A 20,512-nucleotide genomic window follows, 5' to 3' on the forward strand; every position below is an offset into this window, starting at 1 on the left:
TGTAATGAAAATAGAAACAAAAAGAGACCACGCCCATTTTTGTGCACTGTGTACATGTAGGTTTATGGTGGTAGCCGCTTGAGGGAGCTGGTATACAGCAGCCAAGACTGTGTCTCAGCTTACTACCTTGACCTTGAGTGATCCTGTTTTTCCAGAATAAAAAGCACCTTCTGCTTGCCAAGCAGTACACAACAGCTCATAGAGCTAAGAAGGTATTGAAAATTAGGCATTTACATGTCATTTCTCCACATTTTACAGTGATGAAATTGCACTGGAAGCTTTTTGCATAGAAATGAATGTGATTTCATTCATTTTTTTGTGTGAAATGTAATTTTGTTAAGAAGTGTATTAGATTGAGAGATTGCTAAAAATTTAGCCTGCTGGGATTATAATAGTCCTTGCACATCTTTTTTTTTAAATGAGAAAAATGTGCTTGTTTAGCATGATAAAAGATTCCAAGTGCATTTATCTCATAAAAGGAAAAATGAAAGGTTTTCAGGGTGTTCATTTGAACATTACTCTTTCTCTTATTATGACCGTCATGTTCCCCAAAAGATGGAGAGTATATGCCCTGTGTTTCTGCTCCTTGTGGGGATTCTGTTCAGTTGCTGGTATCTTCGGGCCTTTTTCTAAGCTGTTCTGCTCTTGCACTTCTAACCACCACAGGCAGATGGGCATCCCAGCAGCCTGCTGACCCTTCCTCTTAATGGCTGGACTAAGCTGTCTTCAGAGACATCAGCACACCTTAGCCACACATCATTTAGAACTAAGCAAAGAGAAGCTTTTCTCCCCAGCCAGAATGTCTGAATCACAGCCCCGCTCCCGAGAGGGCCCTCAGAGCCTCTTGTTGCACGCCCTGCCTCTGTGCAGGCCTTCAGGCACAAATCCTCATACTTCTTCTCCCCTCTCACCTCTCTTTTTACCCTTTCCATTGTCCCGTATAGGGACAAATTGTTTTTCCTTCTACCCTCCTAGATTCTCCCCCAGGGACCCTGTAGACTTAGACTGACAACAGATTAACAAGGGAAAAGCAAAGAGTTTAGTAATGTGTCCAGTACACATCACATGGGTGAAACCTCAATGAAGAGTAACTCACAGGGGTGGCTAGAATGTGGGCTCATATAGCATCTTAACAGAAGAATAATAAATTTGTAGAGAAGTGACAAGACAAAGGAAAAGGGTTTTAAGCTTTCAGGGCGGGCAGACTGTGGGGGGGGGCTCTAATGGAGTAAGGTTTGTGTGTATAGGTCCACCTTGGCCATACAAATTCCCCAGGAGAGGGGAATTTTGGCAGTCCTCATTTTTCACAAGTGTCTGCTTTTGGTCAGACAAGGGAAGCTCTGGGAAAGTTTCTTTTTGCATCTATTGATTCTCTTTGTCTCTAGCTCAAAATATGTCTTATGCCCAAGTGGCACATTTTGGGGTGGCATATTCCCTATATCTTTTATTTTACTTGATTTTCAATCAAACACTTAAATGGATTTACTTTATGCTGGATATTATTCTAATCATCTTACAAATGTTAACCCTTTCAATCTTGACAACTATGTGAGACAGGGATGACTGTCATCACCCCCGTTTTACAGTTGGGAATCTGAGGCAAAAGAGGCTAAATAATTTGTTAGTAAGTGGTAGAGCCAGGACGCAAATCCAGGCAGTCTGGCTCCATATTCTGTGTTCCTTTTTTTTTTTTTTTTTAACATCTTTGTTGGAGTATAATTGCTTTAAAATGGTGTGCTAGTTTCTGCTGTATAAAAAAGTGACTCAGCTATACATATACATATATCCCCATATCTCCACCCTCTAGGTGGTCACAAAGCACCGAGCTGATCTCCCTGTGCTATGAGGCTGCTTCCCACTAGCTATCTATTTTACATTTGGTAGTGTATATATGTCCATGCCTCTCTGTCACTTCGTCCCAGCTTACGCTTCTCCCCTTCCTGTGTCCTCAGGTCCATTCTCTATGTCTGTGTCTTTTTTCCTGTCCTGCCCGTAAGTTCTTCAGAACCTTTTTTTTTTTTTTTTAGATTCCATATATATGTGTTAGCATACGGTATTTGTGTTTCTCTTTCTGACTTAATTCACTCTGTATGAGAGACTTGAGGTCCATCCACCTCATTACAAATAACTCAGTTTCGTTCCTCCTTATGGCTGAGCAATATTCCATTGTATATATGTGCCACATCTTCTTTATCCATTCATCTGTCAGTGGAAATTTAGGTTGCTTCCATGTCCTGGCTATTGTAAATAGAGCTGCAATGAACATTGTGGTAAAAGACTTTGAATTATGGTTTTCTCAGGGTACATGCCCAGTAGTGGGATTGCTGGGTCTTATGGTAGTTCTATTTTTAGTTTCTTGAGCAACCTCCATACTGTTCTCCATAGTAGCTATATCAATTTACATTCCCACTAACAGCGCAACAGGGTTCCCTTTTCTCCATACCCTCTCCAGCATTTATTGTTTGTAAATTTTTTTTTTTTTTTTTTTTTTTGTGGTACACGGGCCTCTCACTGTTGTGGCCTCTCCCGTTGTGGAGCACGGGCTCCGGACGCGCAGGCTCAGCGGCCATGGCTCACGGGCCCAGCCGCTCCGCAGCATGTGGGATCTTCCCAGACCGGGGCACGAACCCGTGTCCCCTGCATCGGCAGGCAGACTCTCAACCACTGCACCACCGGGGAAGCCCTGTTTGTAAATTTTTTGATGATGGCCATTCTGACCGGTGTGAGGTGATACCTCATTGTAGTTTTTTTTTTAAATTAATTAATTAATTTTTGGCTGCATTGGGTCTTTATTGCTGCACACGGGCTTTTTCTAGTTGCAGTGAGCGGGGGCTACTCTTCGCTGCGGTGTGCGGGCTTCTCATTGTGGCGGCTTCTCTTATTGCGGAACACGGGCTGCAGGCGTGGCGCGCGGGCTTCGGTAGTTGTGGCATGCGGGCTCAGTAGCTGTGGCTCACGGGCTCTAGAGCGCAGGCTCAGTAACTGTGGCTCACGGGCTTAGTTGCTCCACGGCATGTGGGATCTTCCTGGACCAGGGCTTGAACCCATGACCCCTGCATTGGCAGGCGGATTCTTAACCACTGCGCCACCAGGAAATTCCTCATTGTAGTTTTGATTTGCATTTCTCTAATGATTAGTGACGTTGTGCATCCTTTCATGTGTTTGTTGGCAACCTGTAAATCTTCTTTGGAGAAATGTCTATTTAGATCTTCTGCCCATTTATGGATTGGGTTCTTTGTTTTTTTGATATTGAGCTGCATGAGCTGCCTGTATATTTTGGAGATTAATCCTCTGTCAGCTGCTTCACTTGCAAATACTTTTTCCCATTCTGAGGGTTGTCTTTTTATCTTGTTTATGGTTTCCTTTGCTGTGCAAAAGCTTTGAAGTTTCATTAGGTCCCATTTGTTTATTTTTGTTTTTTATTTCCATTTCTCTAGGAGGTGGGTCTAAAAGGATCTTGCTGTGATTTATGTCATAGAGTATTCTGCCTATGTTTTCCATTATGAGTTTTATAGTGGGCTTCCCTGGTGGTGCAGTGGTTGAGAGTCTGCCTGCCAATGCAGGGGACACGGGTTCGTGCCCCGGTCCGGGAAGATACCACATGCCACGGAGCAGCTGGGCCCATGAGCCATGGCCGCTGAACCTATGCATCCGGAGCCTGTGCTCCACAATGGGAGAGGCCACAACAGTGAGAGGCCTGTGTACCGCAAAAAAACAAAAACAAAAAACAACAACAGAAAAGAGTTTTATAGTGTCTGGCCTTACATTTAGGTCTTTAACCCATTTTGAATTTATTTTTGTGTATGGTGTTAGGGAGTGTTCTAATTTCATTCTTTTATATGTAGCTGTCCAGTTTTCCCAGCACCACTTATTGAAGAGGCTGTCTTTTCTCCATTGTATATTCTTGCCTCCTTTAAAAACAGTAAGGTGACCGTATGTTTGTTGGTTTATCTCTGGTGTTTCTATCCTGTTGCGTTGATCTATATTTCTGTTTTTGTGCCAGTACCATACTGTCTTGATTACTGTAGCTTCGTAGTATAGTCTGAAGTCAGGGAGCCTGATTCCTCCAGCTCTGTTTTTCTTTCTCAAGATTGCTTTGTCTATTTGTGGTCCTTTTTGTTTCCATACAAGTTATGAAATGTTTTTTTCTCGTTCTGTAAAAAATGCCATTGGTAGTTTGATAGGAATTGCATTGAATCTGTAGATTGCTTTGGGTAGTATATTCATTTTCACAGTGTTGATTCTTCCAGTCCAAGAACATGGTATATCTCTCCATCCGTTTGTATCATCTTTAATTTCTTTCATCAGTGTCTTACAGTTTTCTGAATACAGGTCTTTTGTCTCCTTAGGTTTATTCCTAGGTATTTTATTCTTTTTATTGCAGAGGTAAATGGGAGTGTTTCCTTAATTTCTCTTTCAGATTTTTCATCATTAGTGTATGCAAGAGATTTCTGTGCATTAATTTTATATCCCGCTACTTTACCAGATTCATTGATTAGCTCTAGTAGTTTTCTGGTAGTATCTTTGGGATTCTCTATGTATAGTATCATGTCATCTGCAAACAGTGACAGTTTTACTTCTTTTCCAATTTGGATTCCTTTTATTTCTTTTTCTTCTCTGATTGCTGTGGCTAAAACTTCCAAAACTATGTTGAATAATAGTGGTGAGAGTGGGCAGCCTTGGCTTGTTCCTGATCTTAGTGGAAGTGGTTTCAGTTTTTTACCATTCAGAACGATGTTGGCTGTGGGTTTGTCATATATGGCCTTTATTATGTTGAGGTAAGTTCCCTCTATGCCTACTTTCTGGAAAGTTTTTATCATAAATAGGTGTTGAATTTTGTCAAAAGCTTTCTCTGCATCTATTGAGTTTATCATATGGTTTTTCTCCTTCAATTTGTTAATATGGTTTATCACATTTATTGATTTGCATATACTGAAGAATCCTTGCATTCCTGGGATAAACCCCACTTGCTCATGGTGTATGATCCTTTTAATGAGCTGTGGATTCTGTTTGCTAGTATTTTGTTGAGGATTTTTGCATCTATGTTCATCAGTGATATTGGTCTGTAGTTTTCTTTTTTTTGAGGCATCTTTGTCCATTTTTGGTATCAGGGTGATGGTGGCCTTGTAGAGTGAGTTTGGGAGTGTTCCTCCCTTTGCTGTGTTTTGGAAGAGTTTGAGAAGGATAGGTGTTAGCTCTTCTCTAAATGTTTGGTAGAATTCGCCTGTGAAGCCTGGGTCCTGGGCTTTTGTTTGTTGGAAGATTTTTAATCACAGTTTCAACTTCAGTGCTTGTGATTGGTCTGTTTATATTTTCTATTTCTTCCTGGTTCAGTCTTGGGAGGTTGTGCTTTATTAAGAATTTGTCCATTTCTTCCAGGTTGTCCATTTTATTGGCATAGAGTTGCTTGTTGTAATCTCTCATGATCCTTTGTATTTCTGCAGTGTCAGTTGTTACTTCTCTTTTTTCATTTCTAATTCTGTTGATTTGAGTCTTCTCCCTTTTTTTCTTGATGAGTCTGGCTAAAGGTTTATCAATTTTGTTTATCTTCTCAAAGAGCCAGCTTTTAGTTTTATTGATCTTTGCTATTGTTTACTTCATTTCTGTTTTTAATTTAACTTATTTATTTTTGGCTGCATTGCTGTGTGCAGGATTTCATTGCTGTGTGCAGGATTTCTCTAGTTGTGGTGAGCGGGGTCCACTCCTTGTTGCGGTGCATGGGCTTCTCATGGCAATGGCTTCTCTTGTTGTGGAGCATCAGCTCTAGGCACGTGGGCTCCAGTAGTTGTGGCTCCCGGGCTCAGTAGTTGTTGCTCACAGGCTCAGTAATTATGGCGCATGGGCTTAGTTGCTCTGCGGCATGTGGGATCTTCCTGGACCAGGGCTCGAACCCGTGTCCCCTGCATTGGCATGTGGATTCTTAACCACTGCACCACCAGGGAAGTCCCTCCTTCATTTCTTTTTCATTTATTTCTGACCTGATCTGTATGATTTCTTTCCTTTTGCTAACTTTGGGTTTTTTTTTGTTCTTCTTTCTCTAATTGCTTTAGATGTAAGGTTAGGTTGTTTATTTGAGATGTTACTTGTTTCTTGAGGTAGGATTATATTGCTGTACAGTTCCTTCTTAGAACTGCTTTTGCTGTATCCCATAGGTTTTGGGTCGTCGTGTTTTCATTGTCATTTGTTTCTAGGTATTTTTTGAATTCCTCTTTGATTTCTTCAGTGATCTGTTGGTTGTTTAGTACTGTAGTTTTTAGCCTCCATGTGTTTGTATTTTTTACACATTTTTTCCTGTAATTGACGTCTAGTCTCATAGCCTCGTGGTCAGAAAAGGTACTTGATATGGTTTCAGTTTTCTTAAATTAACCAAGGCTTGATTTGTCACCCGAGATATTATCTGTCCTGGAGAAGGTTCCATGAGCACTTGAGAAGAAAGTATATTCTGTTGCTTTTGGATGGAATGTCCTATAAATATCAGTTAAGTCCATCTTGTTTAATATGTCATTTAAAGCTTGTGTTTCCTTATTTATTTTCATTTTGGATGATCTGTCCATTGGTGAAGGTGGGGTCTTAAAGTCCCCTACTATGATTGTGTTACTGTCCATTTCCCCCTTTATGGCTGTTAGCAGTTGCCTTAAGTATTGAGGTGCTCCTGTTTTGGGTGCATAAATATTTACAATTGTTATATCTTTTTCTTGGATTGATCCCTTGATCATTATGTAGTGTCCTTCTTTGTTTCTTGTGATAGTGTTTATTTTAAAGTCTGTTTTGTCACTCCAGCTTTCTTTTGATTTCCATTGGCATGGATTATCTTTTTCCATACCCTCACTTTCAGTCTGTATGTGGCCCTAGGTTTGACGTCGGCCTCCTGTAGACAGCATATATACGGGTCTTGTTTTAGTATCCATTCAACCAGTCTATGTCTTTTGGTTGGAGCATTTAATCCATTTACATTTAAGGTAGTTATTGATATGTGTGTTCCTATTACCATTTTCTTAATTGTTTTGGGTTTGTTATTGTAGGTCTTTTCTGTCTCTTGTGTTTTCTGCCTAGAGAAGTTCCTTTAGGAGTTGTTGTAAAGTTGATTTGGTGGCGCTGAATTCTCTTAGCTTTTGCTTATCTGTAAAGGTTTTAATTTCTCCATTGAATCTGAATGAGATCCTTGCTGAGCAGAGTAATCTTGGTTGTAGGTTTTCCCCTTTCATCACTTTAAATTTGTCCTGTCAGTCCCTTCTGGCTTGCAGAGTTTCTGCTGAAAGATCAGCTGTTAACCTCATGGGGATTCCCTTGTACGTTATTTGTTGCTTTTCCTTTGCTGCTTTTAATATTTTTTCGTTGTATTTAATTTTTGATAGTTGATTAATATGTGTCTTGGCATGTTTCTCCTTGAATTTATCCTGTATGGGACTCTCTGTGCTTCCTGGACTTGATTGACTATTTCCTTTCCCATATTAGGGAAGTTTTCAACTACAGTCTCTTTAAATATTTTCTCAGTCCCTTTTTTTTCTCTTCTTCTGGGACCCCTATTATTCGAATGTTGGTGCGTTTAATGTTGTCCCCGAGGTCTCTGAAACTGTCGTCAATTCATTTCATTTTTTTTTTTCTTTATTCTGCTGTGCAGTGGTTATTTCCAGTATTTTATCCTCCAGGTCACTTATCCATTCTTCTGCCTCAGTTATTCTCCTATTGATTCCTTCTAGAGAGTTTTAAATTTCAGTCATTGTGTTGTTCATCATTGTTTGTTTGCTCTTCTTCTAGGTCCTTGTTAAACGTTTCGTGTATTTCCCCCATTCTGTTTTTAAGATTTTGGATCATCTTTGCTATCATTACTCTGAATTCTTTTTCAGGTAGACTATTTCCTCTTCATTTGTTTGGTCTGGTGAGATTTACCTTGCTCCTTCATCTGCTGTGTATTTCTCTGTCTTCTCATTTTGCTTAGCTTACTGTGTTTGGTGTCTCCTTTCTGCAGGTTGCAGGTTCGTAGTTCCCTTTGTTTTTGGTGTCTGTCCCCAGTGGGTAAGTTTGTTTCAGTGGGTTGTGTAGGCTTCCTGGTGGAGGGGACTGGTGCCTGTGTTCTGGTGGATGAGGCTGGATCTTGTCTTTCTAGAGGGCAGGACCATGTCTGGTGTTGTGTTTTGGGGTGTCTGTGAACTTATTATGATTTTAGGCAGCCTCTCTGCTAATGGGTGGGGTTGTGTTCCTGTCTTGCTAGTTGTTTGGCATAGAATGTCCGGCACTGTAGCTTGCTGGTCGTTGAGTGGAGCTGGGTCTTAGCATTGAGATGGAGATCTCTGGGAGAGCTTTCGCCGTTTGATATTACAGGGGCCAGGAGGTCTCTGGTGGACCAATGTCCTGAACTCTTCTCTCCCACCTCGGAGACTCAGGCCTAACCCTCTGCTGGAGTACCAAGACTCTGTCAGCCACCCAGAAAAGCTAGAACTTGCTGAGGTTGTATAGAATATTCCTTGCAGCTCCTTTCTTTTGGAAGCCTTTTGATCTGCACTCTGCTTCTCCCTCCTTCTCTACTGTCTTCTTACAAATAACCTGGACTTTCCACCAGGGGTGTTGAAGAGAAGACACATGGATCTACGCAGATCTCAGCAACCTCAACACATGATTTTCTTACTTTCCTTGGCAGAGAAATTTCATCTTTTCACTTCAGGGAAGCACTTTATGCCTTCTCTTTGGCGTATCTGAATTGCCAGTGTCACTCCTCTGGCACTTTGAGGCCATTATTAAGTAATATCAGGGTCACTTGAACATAAGCACTGCAGTATCGCAAGGCGTGAAGTGACAAACCTGTGTTCTTTTTTTAACAGTATTATTTATTATAACGTATGTGTGATATACAGTCTACATAAAGAAGAATATTTGGTACAGAATAAATGCCCAGTTAAGAAATGTTAGCTACCATTATCATTGTCATGAAACAGTCTCCGAAAGCATTACTTTTACTGGTTGTATAATATTCTGTTGCATTATAATTTATTTTACTATTCCCCTCTTGTTAGATTTTTTTAATTGAGCTATAATTGATTTATAACATTATATTTGTTTCTGGTGTTCAACATAATGGTTTGATATTTGTATATACTGCAAAATGATCACCACAGTAAATCTAGTTAACATCCGTCAGCACACATAGTTATAAAATTTTTTTTCTTGTGATGAGAATGTTTAAGATTTACTCTTTTAACAGCCTTCAAATATGCAAGATAGTAGTATTAAGTATGGGCAGCGTGGTGTACATTACATTCCCAGGACTTATTTTTTTAATAAGTGGCTGTTTGCATCTTTTGACCTCCTTCACCCATCTTGCCACTCCCACCAGATCCTGTGTTCATAATCACTATGCTGGTCTGTTACACTGTCAATGAACAACGGGACTCCTAACCAGTGTCCGGGAGCACCCCCTCTACCTTCCAGCCTAAGCTGAAGCCCGGCTCCAGTCCGAGATCATAGCTTCCTCGCTGTACCAAATGCCTCACACCATGGGACCCAGAAATGTCACCCACTTTCTCTTAGTTCTTTCTTGCTTTGGCCCTGTTTTGCCCTCACACAAAAGCCTTTTTTTATTGGTGGTTCATGGTGTCAGGTTTTGTTACCCTCTACCTCTCCTTTCTGCTGTTGTCTGAATATTTCCTCTTGGGCATTGAGGGCTTTGTTCGCTCTCTTGCTGCAGCACTGTAAGCACAGCCATCCAACCATCCTGGCTCACAGTGAGCTGTGGGGTCAGTCAGAGCTGATTGCCGGCCTGCTCCCTGACCCACAACACAGCCTGTGACCAGCTGAGTGACTTTAAGCAATCTATCTAATTCCTTACTTAATTTCCTTATTTGTAAAACAAACATAATAGAAACTATTCTCAAAACAAAATGAGATAATATACATGAAGTGCTTTGATATAGTGTTTGGCACATGTACAGTGTTAAATAGATGATAGCTATTATCATTAATAATAATAATAATAATAATAATAATAATAATAATTATTATTATTATTACCCCCCCGACTACTACCATTACAACTGTTCCTTTTCTTGAAATCCCTTGACTTCTTTGACAGTAGCCTCCTATACTCCGCTCCAGCAGTTTGTAAGCATAGTGAAATCTTTGACTCTTCATCTGCCAGAATGACTCTGAGTATAGCTGGGTATAGCTGTCTATCACACCTTTCCAGACTCCTTGCTATGGCCCACGGTATCCTTGTGCTCTGGTCTCCTGCTGAGGTCTCCTGTCTTACCCTGCTTCTCTCTTCTCCCTCAGTATGCTCCAGTTACACTGCTTCTTTTCAGGTATGGGAAGGAATTGAATAAATACAAAAAACAAAAAGTTAAAAATAGATAAAATTGTATTACTTAGGATTATAAAAGTATTGTCTCTTTATTATTCATTTTGATGTTCTTTTATACAGCCAAGTCTCCTTGTGTTTAAAATATACATTAAGAAATTGTTCTTCAGACAATTTGCTTCTTTAAATATGAGGTGAATTATATTATTTAGGGAGCATTCGTAGATGACTTTTGAAGGATATCTGATGTATTTGCTATGTGCTTTTCTATTTAGTGCTTGAAAGAATGTCTTTGGTACTAGGAGGAATTGAACAATTTATTAAAATATTCATAAGTTTCTCTTCCAGAACATGAGTTAACATAGATGAAAAATGACATGTGGTTTTTACACTAGCAAGAATTTTTCTGATCTCAAGAATGATATTTCTATAACCATTACCCAGTATTCTGGCTAAGCAATAGATTATACTTATAGATTATATTAGGAATATAGAGTCAGTCCTAAGAAATAACTTTCCCAAATGAAGGTGACATTTGTTCCCCATATTTCTATGTAGCTAGAGAATATACTCTGCTGGAAAAACACAGTAATAAAAATGAAATGTGCTTTGTGACAAATTATTTAAACCGGTATTGTGGATAGATATCCATCATCAAAGAGTTCAGGCCCAGTGAATAATGAGAACTCTTGGATCAAAATTTGATGTAACTGAAGCCAGTAAATCAGAAAATGTTGTTTCTTTAGAATCAATTTATAATAATATTGATATAGCAAATAAAATAATATGTAAAAACAAATGTAGATAGTAATGAACATTAAAATACCTACTATTTTGATTTCTGTTAACAAAGCTCCTTTCCTTATATCTCTTGTATTTTCTGATAATTCTAAACTTTGTCTTTCTCCTTCTTGGGCTAAAATCTGTCCCATGAGACTATAAACTCCATAAAAGCAGGGACTGTTTGCTGTCTTCAGGACATATTGTACCTGGCACATAGGAGAACTGCTCAGTAAATAACTTAACAAATGAATTTTACCTTTGACACTTTCTAGCCATTTCTATTTTGAGGGTTGGTGTGAACACGTTGCTAAGTTGCCATCCGAAGCTCTTCTATGTGATAATTCTTTAAATACTTGAACACTTAGAAGATAAGCCCTAATCTCTTTAGTCAAATTTTAGGGATTTAGTAAGTTAGTCCATTATGGTATATGTTAAACCATCAGACGTTGCCAATATTTGGTTGTTTTTGAGCAATAAAAATGACAGTTTTATAATATTCAGCTTAATGTTTTGATATTAGGTGTGTTTAAAACAGTTGAGAATATGCCGAAATAAAGAAGTTTAAAGCTGGGTTATGATAGGGTAGTTGAGAAAAGATATACCTGTTTGTGATTATGTGAACTAAAAGGTGATAAGTTAATTGTAACAGTACAGGCAGACTTCATTTTATTGCTCTTTGCTTTATTGTGTTTGACAGATAATTGCTTTTTTTTTTTTTAACAAATTGAAGGTAACCCTATATAGAGCAAGTCTATCAGTGACATTTTTCTAACAACATTTGCTCACTTCGTGTCTCTATGTCACATTTTGGTAATTCTTGCAATATTTCAAACTTTTCTGTGATTATTATATTTGTTATGGTGATCTGTGGTCAGTGATCTTCGGAGTGCCATGAACCGTGCACATATAAGACGGCCAACTTAATAAATGTGTGTCTTCCGACTGCTCCACTGACTGTCCGTTTCCCCATCTCTCGCCCACTCTTTGGGCCTCTCTATTCCTTGAGACACAATAATACTGAAATTAGGCCAGTTAGTAACCCTCCAACGGCCTCTAAGTGTTCAAGTGAAAGGAAGAGTTCATCAATGCGGCAAACTTCACTGGTGTCTTATTTTAAGGAACTGCCGCAGCCTTCCCAGCCCTCGGCAGCCACCACCCTGATCAGTCAGCCGCCGTTGACATTGAGGCAAGACCCTCCACCGGCCAAAAAAAATTAGTATTCACTGAAGGCTCAGATGATGGTTAGAATTTTTTAGCAATAAAGTGCATTGTTTTTTAGGTGTAATGCTATTATTGCACATTGAGTAGACTACAGTACAGTGTAAATATGACTTTTTTATGTCCCCCCAAATTTGTGTGACTTGCTTTATTGTGATATCCTGCTTTATTGTGGTGGTCTGGAGCTGAACCCTCCGAATCTCTGAGGCATGACCGGAATTGGCACGAGTACAGTCTTCTTTAAACACGCATATGCTGGATTGTTGTCCTTTCGTTTAGGTTGCCTAGTATCTAAACTCTTCCGCACTATCTCTCATGTCAGGTATGTGCTTTCACAGACTTTTCTTTTTGGTGTTACGTGATCTTGCTTTGGCCCAGACTTTGAGTCAGAAGCTAGCAACCTGAGCAAAAAAGGACTGTGCAGAATCCATTGTGGGGATAGGTTGTGTCATCAGTGTCTAAAGCAGGTGACAGTTCTTGCCCTTTGTGTGTGTGCATGGCTTCAGTAGTGCCGGCTGGGAGAGGTGGTGGCATCCCCAGACCTGTTATCCACTGTTGGATCCAATGTTGGGCGTCTTGGCTTCCTAGCCTTCCAGGCTGCAACTCTAGTCCTCTCAGTGTTATTATATAAATTCCTTTCTTGCTTAACTCAACCAAAGTGGTCATCTGTTGCTTACAACTAAGAACTAGTGTTTTTTTGGTATTTTAATCGTCTATTGCTTAACCTTTTTTATTACCATAGAAGAGAGAGGAAAAATCATGGTGGCAGCGGCTCACAGTGAATGGTTTTAGGACGTGCCCCAAATTTACAAACCGATCGAAACGTCACATTTAGCACATACTAGCATTTGGTAGATATTACAGAAGTAAAATAACAAAGGGAGATTTTTGAAAATGTGGTGGGATAATATTATGAGATACCAAGTTTTTATCTGTGTGTTTCTTGTATCCCTTCTTTAATGCCTAGCCCCCCATCCAAGCAGTGGCACCTCGTGCTCAGAAGAGAGAGAATACTGCAGAAAAAATAGAGAAAGGGCTTTGGGGTTTCAACAACAAAGGATAATGGTGTTTTTCCTGCCCTGATGCTAGGGAAGATTCCCTAGTTTGGGTGAAGGAGAGAGTCAGAGGCTAAGCTAGAGTGTGAATTCTTCTTTTTTTTTTTTTTTTTTTGGCGGTATGCAGGCCTTTCACTGATGTGGCCTCTCCCGTTGTGGAGCACAGGCTCCAGATGCACAGGCTCAGCGGCCATGGCTTACGGGCCTAGCCACTCCGCGGCATGTGGGATCTTCCCAGACCGGGGCACGAACCCGTGTCCCCTGCATCGGTAGGCGGAGTGTCAACCACTGCGCCACCAGGGAAGCCCTAGAGTGTGAATTCTTGCCCCTCCATCATCCCCTGAATGAAGCAACAGAAACACCCTACCCTAAGTCTGAGAGCAGAAGTGACCTGTGCTCTGTTTCTGAGACGTGTCCGTAGAGGTAGCAAAGCCAGAGTGCCAGTGGAAGTGAAGAGAGGATGGTCTTGTGTGATGGATGGCTGTACAGTATTCTCACCAGTTCCACCTTTGCCCTAGGGAGCTCTGCTTTTTCTGTGTGCTCAAGAGTAGTGGAAGGGGGCTTCCCTGGTGGCGCAGTGGTTAAGAACCTGCCTGCTAATGCAGAGGACATGGGTCCAAGCCCTGGTCTGGGAAGATCCCACATGCTGCAGAGCAACTAAACCTGTGTGCCACAACTACTGAGCCTGCGCGCTAGAGCCCGTGAGCCACAACTACTGAGCCCGTGTGCCGCAACTACTGAAGCCTGCATGCCTAGAGCCTGTGCTCTGCAACAAGAGAAGCCACCGCAATGAGAAGCCCACACACCACAATGAAGAGTAGCCCCCGCTCGCCGCAACTAGAGAGAGCCCGCACGCAGCAAGGAAGACCAAACACAGCCAATAAATAATAAATTAAAAAAAAAAAAAAAGGAGTAGTGGAAGGGTGGTAAGGGACCTCAGCTCCATTGAGTTTATGAGTTTGTGAGCAATAGAATGAAATCTTGTGTACCTGCGAGGGCACAGAAATTACAGAGAGTCATTGTATAGGGGAACAAGGGAGGATACAACTTCAAAAGCCAAGTCTGGTACATGTCTCAGGAGATGCCAGATGGTGACCCAAGACCCCAGTGCCCCCCTTCCCCATCTTAAACACTGTGACACTCCATTTAGCTGTCTTTCCTTCAAGTAATACATTTCCAGGGAAAGAGAAGAACACTTTCAATCTCCTGAGACTCAATTGCTTTCACCAGGAAGACATGTATATTTCAGTTGAAATATAGATGAGTAAAGAAAGTTACTATCATACATAAATTTCCCTTGCCTAAAACCCTCAGAATTTCCCACCAACCTTAGAATACAATCCAAAGCTTTTGCAGTGCCTCGTAAGGGCCCCTGCCCACTTCTCTAAACCCCTTTCCTACCTCTTCCCCGATCCCCCGCTCATCCTGTTCCGGTTATCCTACCCTTTTTACTGCTTTTGGACCTACTAACCACTTTTCACCATGGAAGCTGTTCCTTCTGCCATGAGCACCCTCGCTCCAGATCCACACGTGATTCTCTTCTAGACCTCATCCAGGTGGCTTCTCAAATGTCTCATCTTCGGAACACGATTCCCAGACCACCTTCTCTGAAATAACAACCCCTTTTCTTCCACATCACTTTGTGTGCCCCTACTGCTTTATTTTTCTTTGTGTCACTTGTTGATACCCCGCATTGTGTATTTATTTGTTTGTGGCACCCAGTATAGTTGGATGCTCCCTGAGGGCTGGGGATTTATTTTGTCCATTGTGTCCCCGGCACCCAGAACAGTACCTGGTGTATCTTTTATTTTTAAGGACACATTTCCTTGAAACATTAAGTAATCTTTCACTAGGCTCATGGTTTTAATTGTTAGAAAAATTAGGACATACTTAACATTGATGAGAATTAGCTGAACTTAAAAGGGACAGTTTCTCACTGAATATTTATTTATTTATTTTTATATCTTTATTGGAGTATAATTGCTTCACAGTGTTGTGTTAGTTTCTGTTGTACAACAAAGTGAATCAGCTATAAGTATACATTTATATATATATCCCCACATCGCCTCCCTCTTGAGCCTCCCTCCCACCCTCCCTATCCCACCCCTCTAGGTGGTCACAAACCACCGAGCTGATCTCCCTGTGCTATGCCGCAGCTTCCCACTAGCTATCTGTTTTACATTAGGTAATGTACATATGTCCATGTCACTCTCTCACTTTGTCCCAGCTTACCGTTCCCCGTTTGTGTTCTCAAGTCCCTTCTCCATGTCTGCGTCTTTATTCCTGCCCTGCCACTAGGTTCATCAGTGCCGTTTTTTTAGATTACATATATGTGCGTTAGCATACGGTATTTGTTTTTCTCTTTCTGACTTACTTCACTCTGTATGACAGACTCTAGGTCCATCCACCTCATTACAAATAACTCAGTTTCATTCCTTTTTATGGCTGAATAATATTCCATTGTATATATGTGCCACCTCTTCTTTATCTGTTCATCTTTTGATGGACATTTAGGTTGCTTCCATGTCCTGGCTATTGTAAATAGAGCTGCAATGGACATTGTGGTACATGTCTCTTTTTGAATTATGGTTTTCTCAGGGTATATCCCCAGTAGTGGGATTGCTGGGTCATATGGTAGTTCTATTTTTAGTTTATTAAGGAACCTCCATACCGTTCTCCATAGCGGCTGTATCAATTTACATTCCCACCAACAGTGCAGGAGGGTTCCCTTTTCTCCACACCCTCTCCAGCATTTATTGTTTGTAGATTTTTTGATTATGGCCATTCTGACCGGTGTGAGGTGATACCTCATGGTGGTTTTGGTTTGTATTTCTCTAATGATTCGTCACTGAACATTTAGATTGAATGTGGGGACTTCCCTGGTGGACCAGCTGTTAGAACTCTGCGCTCCCAATGCAGGGGGCCTGGGTTCGATCCCACATGCTGCAACTAAAGATCCTGAATGCCACAACTAAGACCCAGCACAGCCAAATAAATAAATTTAAAAAATAGATTGAATATAGTCTTATTTGAGATTCAAAGATATATTCTGTGTCCTATATTTTACCAGTTTCTATTTTGGGGGTTTTTTGGGACATTATTGGTGGGATTATTGCTACTGAAGTGACCCTATATAAGTTTTTTGATCATTGCTTTTCAAACTTTCTTTTTGGTAAGGATTGGAATCCTTTAAAAAAATGAAATGGTACTCAGAAGCTCAGTGTGTAAAACAGGGGAACTTCTCGGACTGAAACCAATGTGTGTGGGCATGGTGGAAGGCGGCAGAATCCCCTGCCTTCCTCTTCCTCATTGAGTTGTTGAGGCAACTTCTGTGCCCTTCCTTACTCCCAGGGTTCAAGCTGGGGTTTCAGCCAGCTTGAAGATGACAAGGGTAGAAGTTAGGGCACGTGGATCACAGTTCCTTCTTAACTGCTAACAAGGAGTGTGACCTTGAACATCTTATGTTTCAGTTTTCTTATCTTTAAAATTGACTTATGTATTAGCCGTGATTTTAAGGGAAAAAGACCAAATGAAAAGTTGTTTACCAATGGTCTTTGAAAGGGATGGATTTTTCACATGTGTGGCAAAGGACTCTCTCCTATTTGTGCATTCTGCTATGATGCTTGTGCACTCGTAGCAGTGTTATATTGCTAACGTATTGTCAGTTTGTTATTGTGCTTCTTATTCTTAAACCTTTTATTCAAAAGTAATACATGCTCATTGTAATCATTCAAACAATATAAATATGTATAAAGAAAACATTACTGTTCTCTTCTGCCTCTATTCAATCTCAACCTCCATTCTAAGGTATTCTATACTATTTTTCTATGCTAATAAACATAAATATTTAGCATTTATTTTCTTTCTTTCTCTCTCTTTTAAACCATGAAATTATGTTATGGATATAGTAACCATGCAACTTGCCTGTTTTTGCTTAATAGATATCATGGATGTCTTTTCAGGTCAATATATGTAGCTCTAATTCATTCTTTTCATTATGATAGTTCTTAGTGTGGCCCTATGGTAATTTAACAACCATTTCTTTATTGATGAAGGTTATTTCCAGTTTGTGATAATTCAAACAATGCTAAGTATCTTCTATATAGAATCTTATGTATTGATACTTTTATTTATTTTTGTGTATTTTCTTAATATTGGAATTACTAGTTCAAAGTGCTTGTGTAGCTTAAATTTCAATAGTTAACTGCCCACATTATTTTCCATTGTGGTTGTGGTATAGCTCTCATTCCCTAACAGCCATTAGTTCTTCAAGTATCTTCTCTTATCTCTTTCTCTCTTGCCTCTTTTTCAGGGACTCCACTTATACATATATTTGGCAACCTAAGTTGCCTCACAGCTTACTGATGTTCTGTTCCTTTTTTTTTTTTTTTTTCTTATTTTTCTTCTCTGTTTTATTTTGGGTGGTTTTTATTGTTACGTCTTCAAGTTCACTAATTTTTTTGTTCTGCAGTGTCTAATCTGTTCTTAATTCCATCCAGTTTATTTTTCTTAGACCTTGCAGTTTTAATCTCTATAAATTTAATTTGGGTCTTTTTTTTTATAGTTTGCATGTCTGAACTTAACTTTCTGAACAGAGAGAATACAGTTATAATAACTACTTTGAAGCCCTTATCTGCTAATTCTAACATCTGTGTTAGTTCTGGGTTACTTTTGATGAATTAAGTTATCTTCTCATTGTGGCTCATATTTTCCTGTTTATATGCCTGGTCATTTTTTTTTTTTTTTTTTTTTTTTTTTGCAGTACGTGGGCCTCTCACTGTTGTCCCCTCTCCCATTGCGGAGCACAGGCTCCGGACGCGCAGGCTCAGCGGCCATGGCTCACAGGCCCAGCCGCTCCGAGGCATGTGGGATCCTCCCGGACCGGGGCATGAACCCACGTCCCCTGCATCGACAGGCGGACTCTCAACCACTGAGCCACCAGGGAAGCCCCCTGGTCATTTCTGATTAGATATCAGGCATTATAAATTTTACCTTGTTGGGTGTTGGATAATTTGTTTTACTTTAATTTTTCTTGGACTTGGTTCTGGGACATAATTAAATTACTTGGAAATAGGTTTTTCCTTTGGCGTCTTGCTTCTAAGATTTGTTAGGTGGGACTAGAGCAGTACCAGGCCAGAGCTAATTTTTCCTCTCCACTGAGGCAAGAGCCTTAGATTACTCTGCCCAGTGTCCCATGAATCTTGAGGTTTTCCAGTCTGGCTGATGGGAAAAGAATTCCTAACCCTGGGTGACAGCTGGGCGTGTTCTGTCTAATCCTTTGGAGTGTGTTTTCCAGCCTCTGGTAGTTTGCTCACACACATGCTGGTCAGTGGCTTAGCTGAATCCACTAGGGGGACGCTTTGCAGATCTCTGCAGTTTTCTCTCTGCAGGACTCATTTCTCTGGCACTCTGTCCCATGAGCTCCAGATGCCTTGGTCTTTTCTACTCTCTGCTCTTTTTTCTGAACGTAGTGTGATGACTGGGCTCCATCTGGGTTTCTCTTCCTTGAGCAGAGACCTAGACAACCAGGGACATAAGCTGGACAATTGTAGGGCTTACCTTGTCTGTTTCTCATCTCTGAGGGATCACCGACCTTCATTGCCTGGTGTACAGTGTCTTGCAAACCATTGTTTCGTATACTTTGTCCTTTTTTTGGGTTGTTTTAGATGGGAGGGTAAATCCGATTCCTGTTATTCTATCTTGGTTAGAAGCAGAAGTTTTAGATGATGAGGGTTTACAGATAAGCTAGTCCTTTTTTACACATATGGACACCACTGGGGTATTGTATGAAATCTGCATCATACCAGCCAAGAGCTATTTTATTTATTAAATGTTTCCTTGTCAAATTGTGGCTTTTGTGTGCTTTACCGAAAGTTTGACATCCCTGCAGATTTAACTGTCATGATGTGTTTGTTACCATACATGTTGTGTTTTTTCCTCTCTTAAAAAAAGTCTCAAACCGGTTTATAATCTTCCTTATAAGATAATATGTTATCTTTTGAAATGCCATTTTTATGATTAAAGACTGCCATGTGTTATAGTAGCATTTTTTTTGAATTTTAATTTTATTGGAGAATAGTTGATTTACAGTGTTGTGTTAGTTTCAGGTGTACAGCAAAGTGATTCACTTATACATGTACATATATCCACTTTTTTAGATTCTTGTCTCATATGGTTATCATATGGTAACATTTTTGTGCTTCTTTTTATTTTCTTCAGATGCTGCAAAAAGGACATTTCAAGAAAAAGGTATCTTGGCAGGAGAAAGCAGAACTTACAAGCCTCACTTGACCTTCATGAAATTGTCCAAAGCACCATGGCTCCGGAAGAAGGTCAGTGGACATTTTCCCTATAAGCCCTGTTTTGTTAGCCACACCAGTCCTGAGCATGAGGGGCATTTGTAGTGCTTTTCGGCACCCCTGCCACTATTGCTCCTGGAATTCCAAGTCAGTCTGGTTCCAATTCCCAAGGATGCTGAGTTGTCTCAAGAGCCTCCATGGAGGACATGGCAGCTGTCCCCTCCTTTGCCACCATGCCTATTAGCCTCACACTCTGACTATCACTTACCGTTGCTTCGTCTGTTGCCACATCTGCTTCATCCCTTGAAAAGCCTTGGGGGCGGTGCCAGAGTTGTATTTCGCTGCGTTCTTTGCTTCTGGTTGTTTGCAGCCTGCTGCGCTCAGAGCTTTCTCCACTGGCCTGCATACACTGGGGCTGCTTCCTGAGGCTGGGTTCTTCAAGGTGGGACAAGCTCCGCCCCGCCCCCCTTTTACATAGCTCTTTCAAGGTTTCCAAAAAGCCACCTTGCTCTTTCAGCAGTTGTCTCCACTGAGGGTGTGGAACAAGTGTTCCAGGAACTGGGTAAGAGGGTAACAGAAGGGCTCCCCACTCCCCAGCTCAGTACTTAAAAGTACTTCTCCCTGAGAATGGTCAGCAGTGCCACAGCCAGGGGACATGTCTTTTGACTTCCCCTATCTCAGGGTGACTTTCTGCCTTCCTAGGCCACTGCCTCCTCTCTCAGAGGTTGGAGTGACTTTGGACTTTTCTCTGGAGTCACAAGCAGTTCGCTTGGAATCCTAAGGGCACCCTTCCTTTTTTTTTTTCCCATTTCAGCCTAGGGAGGTTCTCATGCAAATTAAGACATCTGCTGACCTGCTCTGATGTA

The 20,512-nt window shown here is 40.7% G+C and overlaps 1 protein-coding gene across 4 annotated transcripts in view; it reads left to right on the top strand.

The window, feature by feature from the left end:
- AKAP7 (A-kinase anchoring protein 7) overlaps nucleotides 1-20,512 on the top strand; it is a 141,469-nt gene that overhangs the window by 42,563 nt on the left and 78,394 nt on the right. For all 4 annotated transcript variants that reach the window (XR_012324836.1, XM_073789597.1, XM_019951830.3 and 1 more), the window contains exon 6: nucleotides 19,567-19,679. Coding sequence is in view for 3 of the 4 variants with exons in the window: in XM_073789597.1 (XP_073645698.1) it covers nucleotides 19,567-19,679 (113 nt within the window). In the remaining variant the exon portion in view is untranslated. The remainder of the gene's footprint in view (nucleotides 1-19,566; nucleotides 19,680-20,512) is intronic.

Source organism: Tursiops truncatus, chromosome 12, assembly GCF_011762595.2.
Source record: "Tursiops truncatus isolate mTurTru1 chromosome 12, mTurTru1.mat.Y, whole genome shotgun sequence".
Classification (NCBI taxonomy): domain Eukaryota; kingdom Metazoa; phylum Chordata; class Mammalia; order Artiodactyla; family Delphinidae; genus Tursiops; species Tursiops truncatus.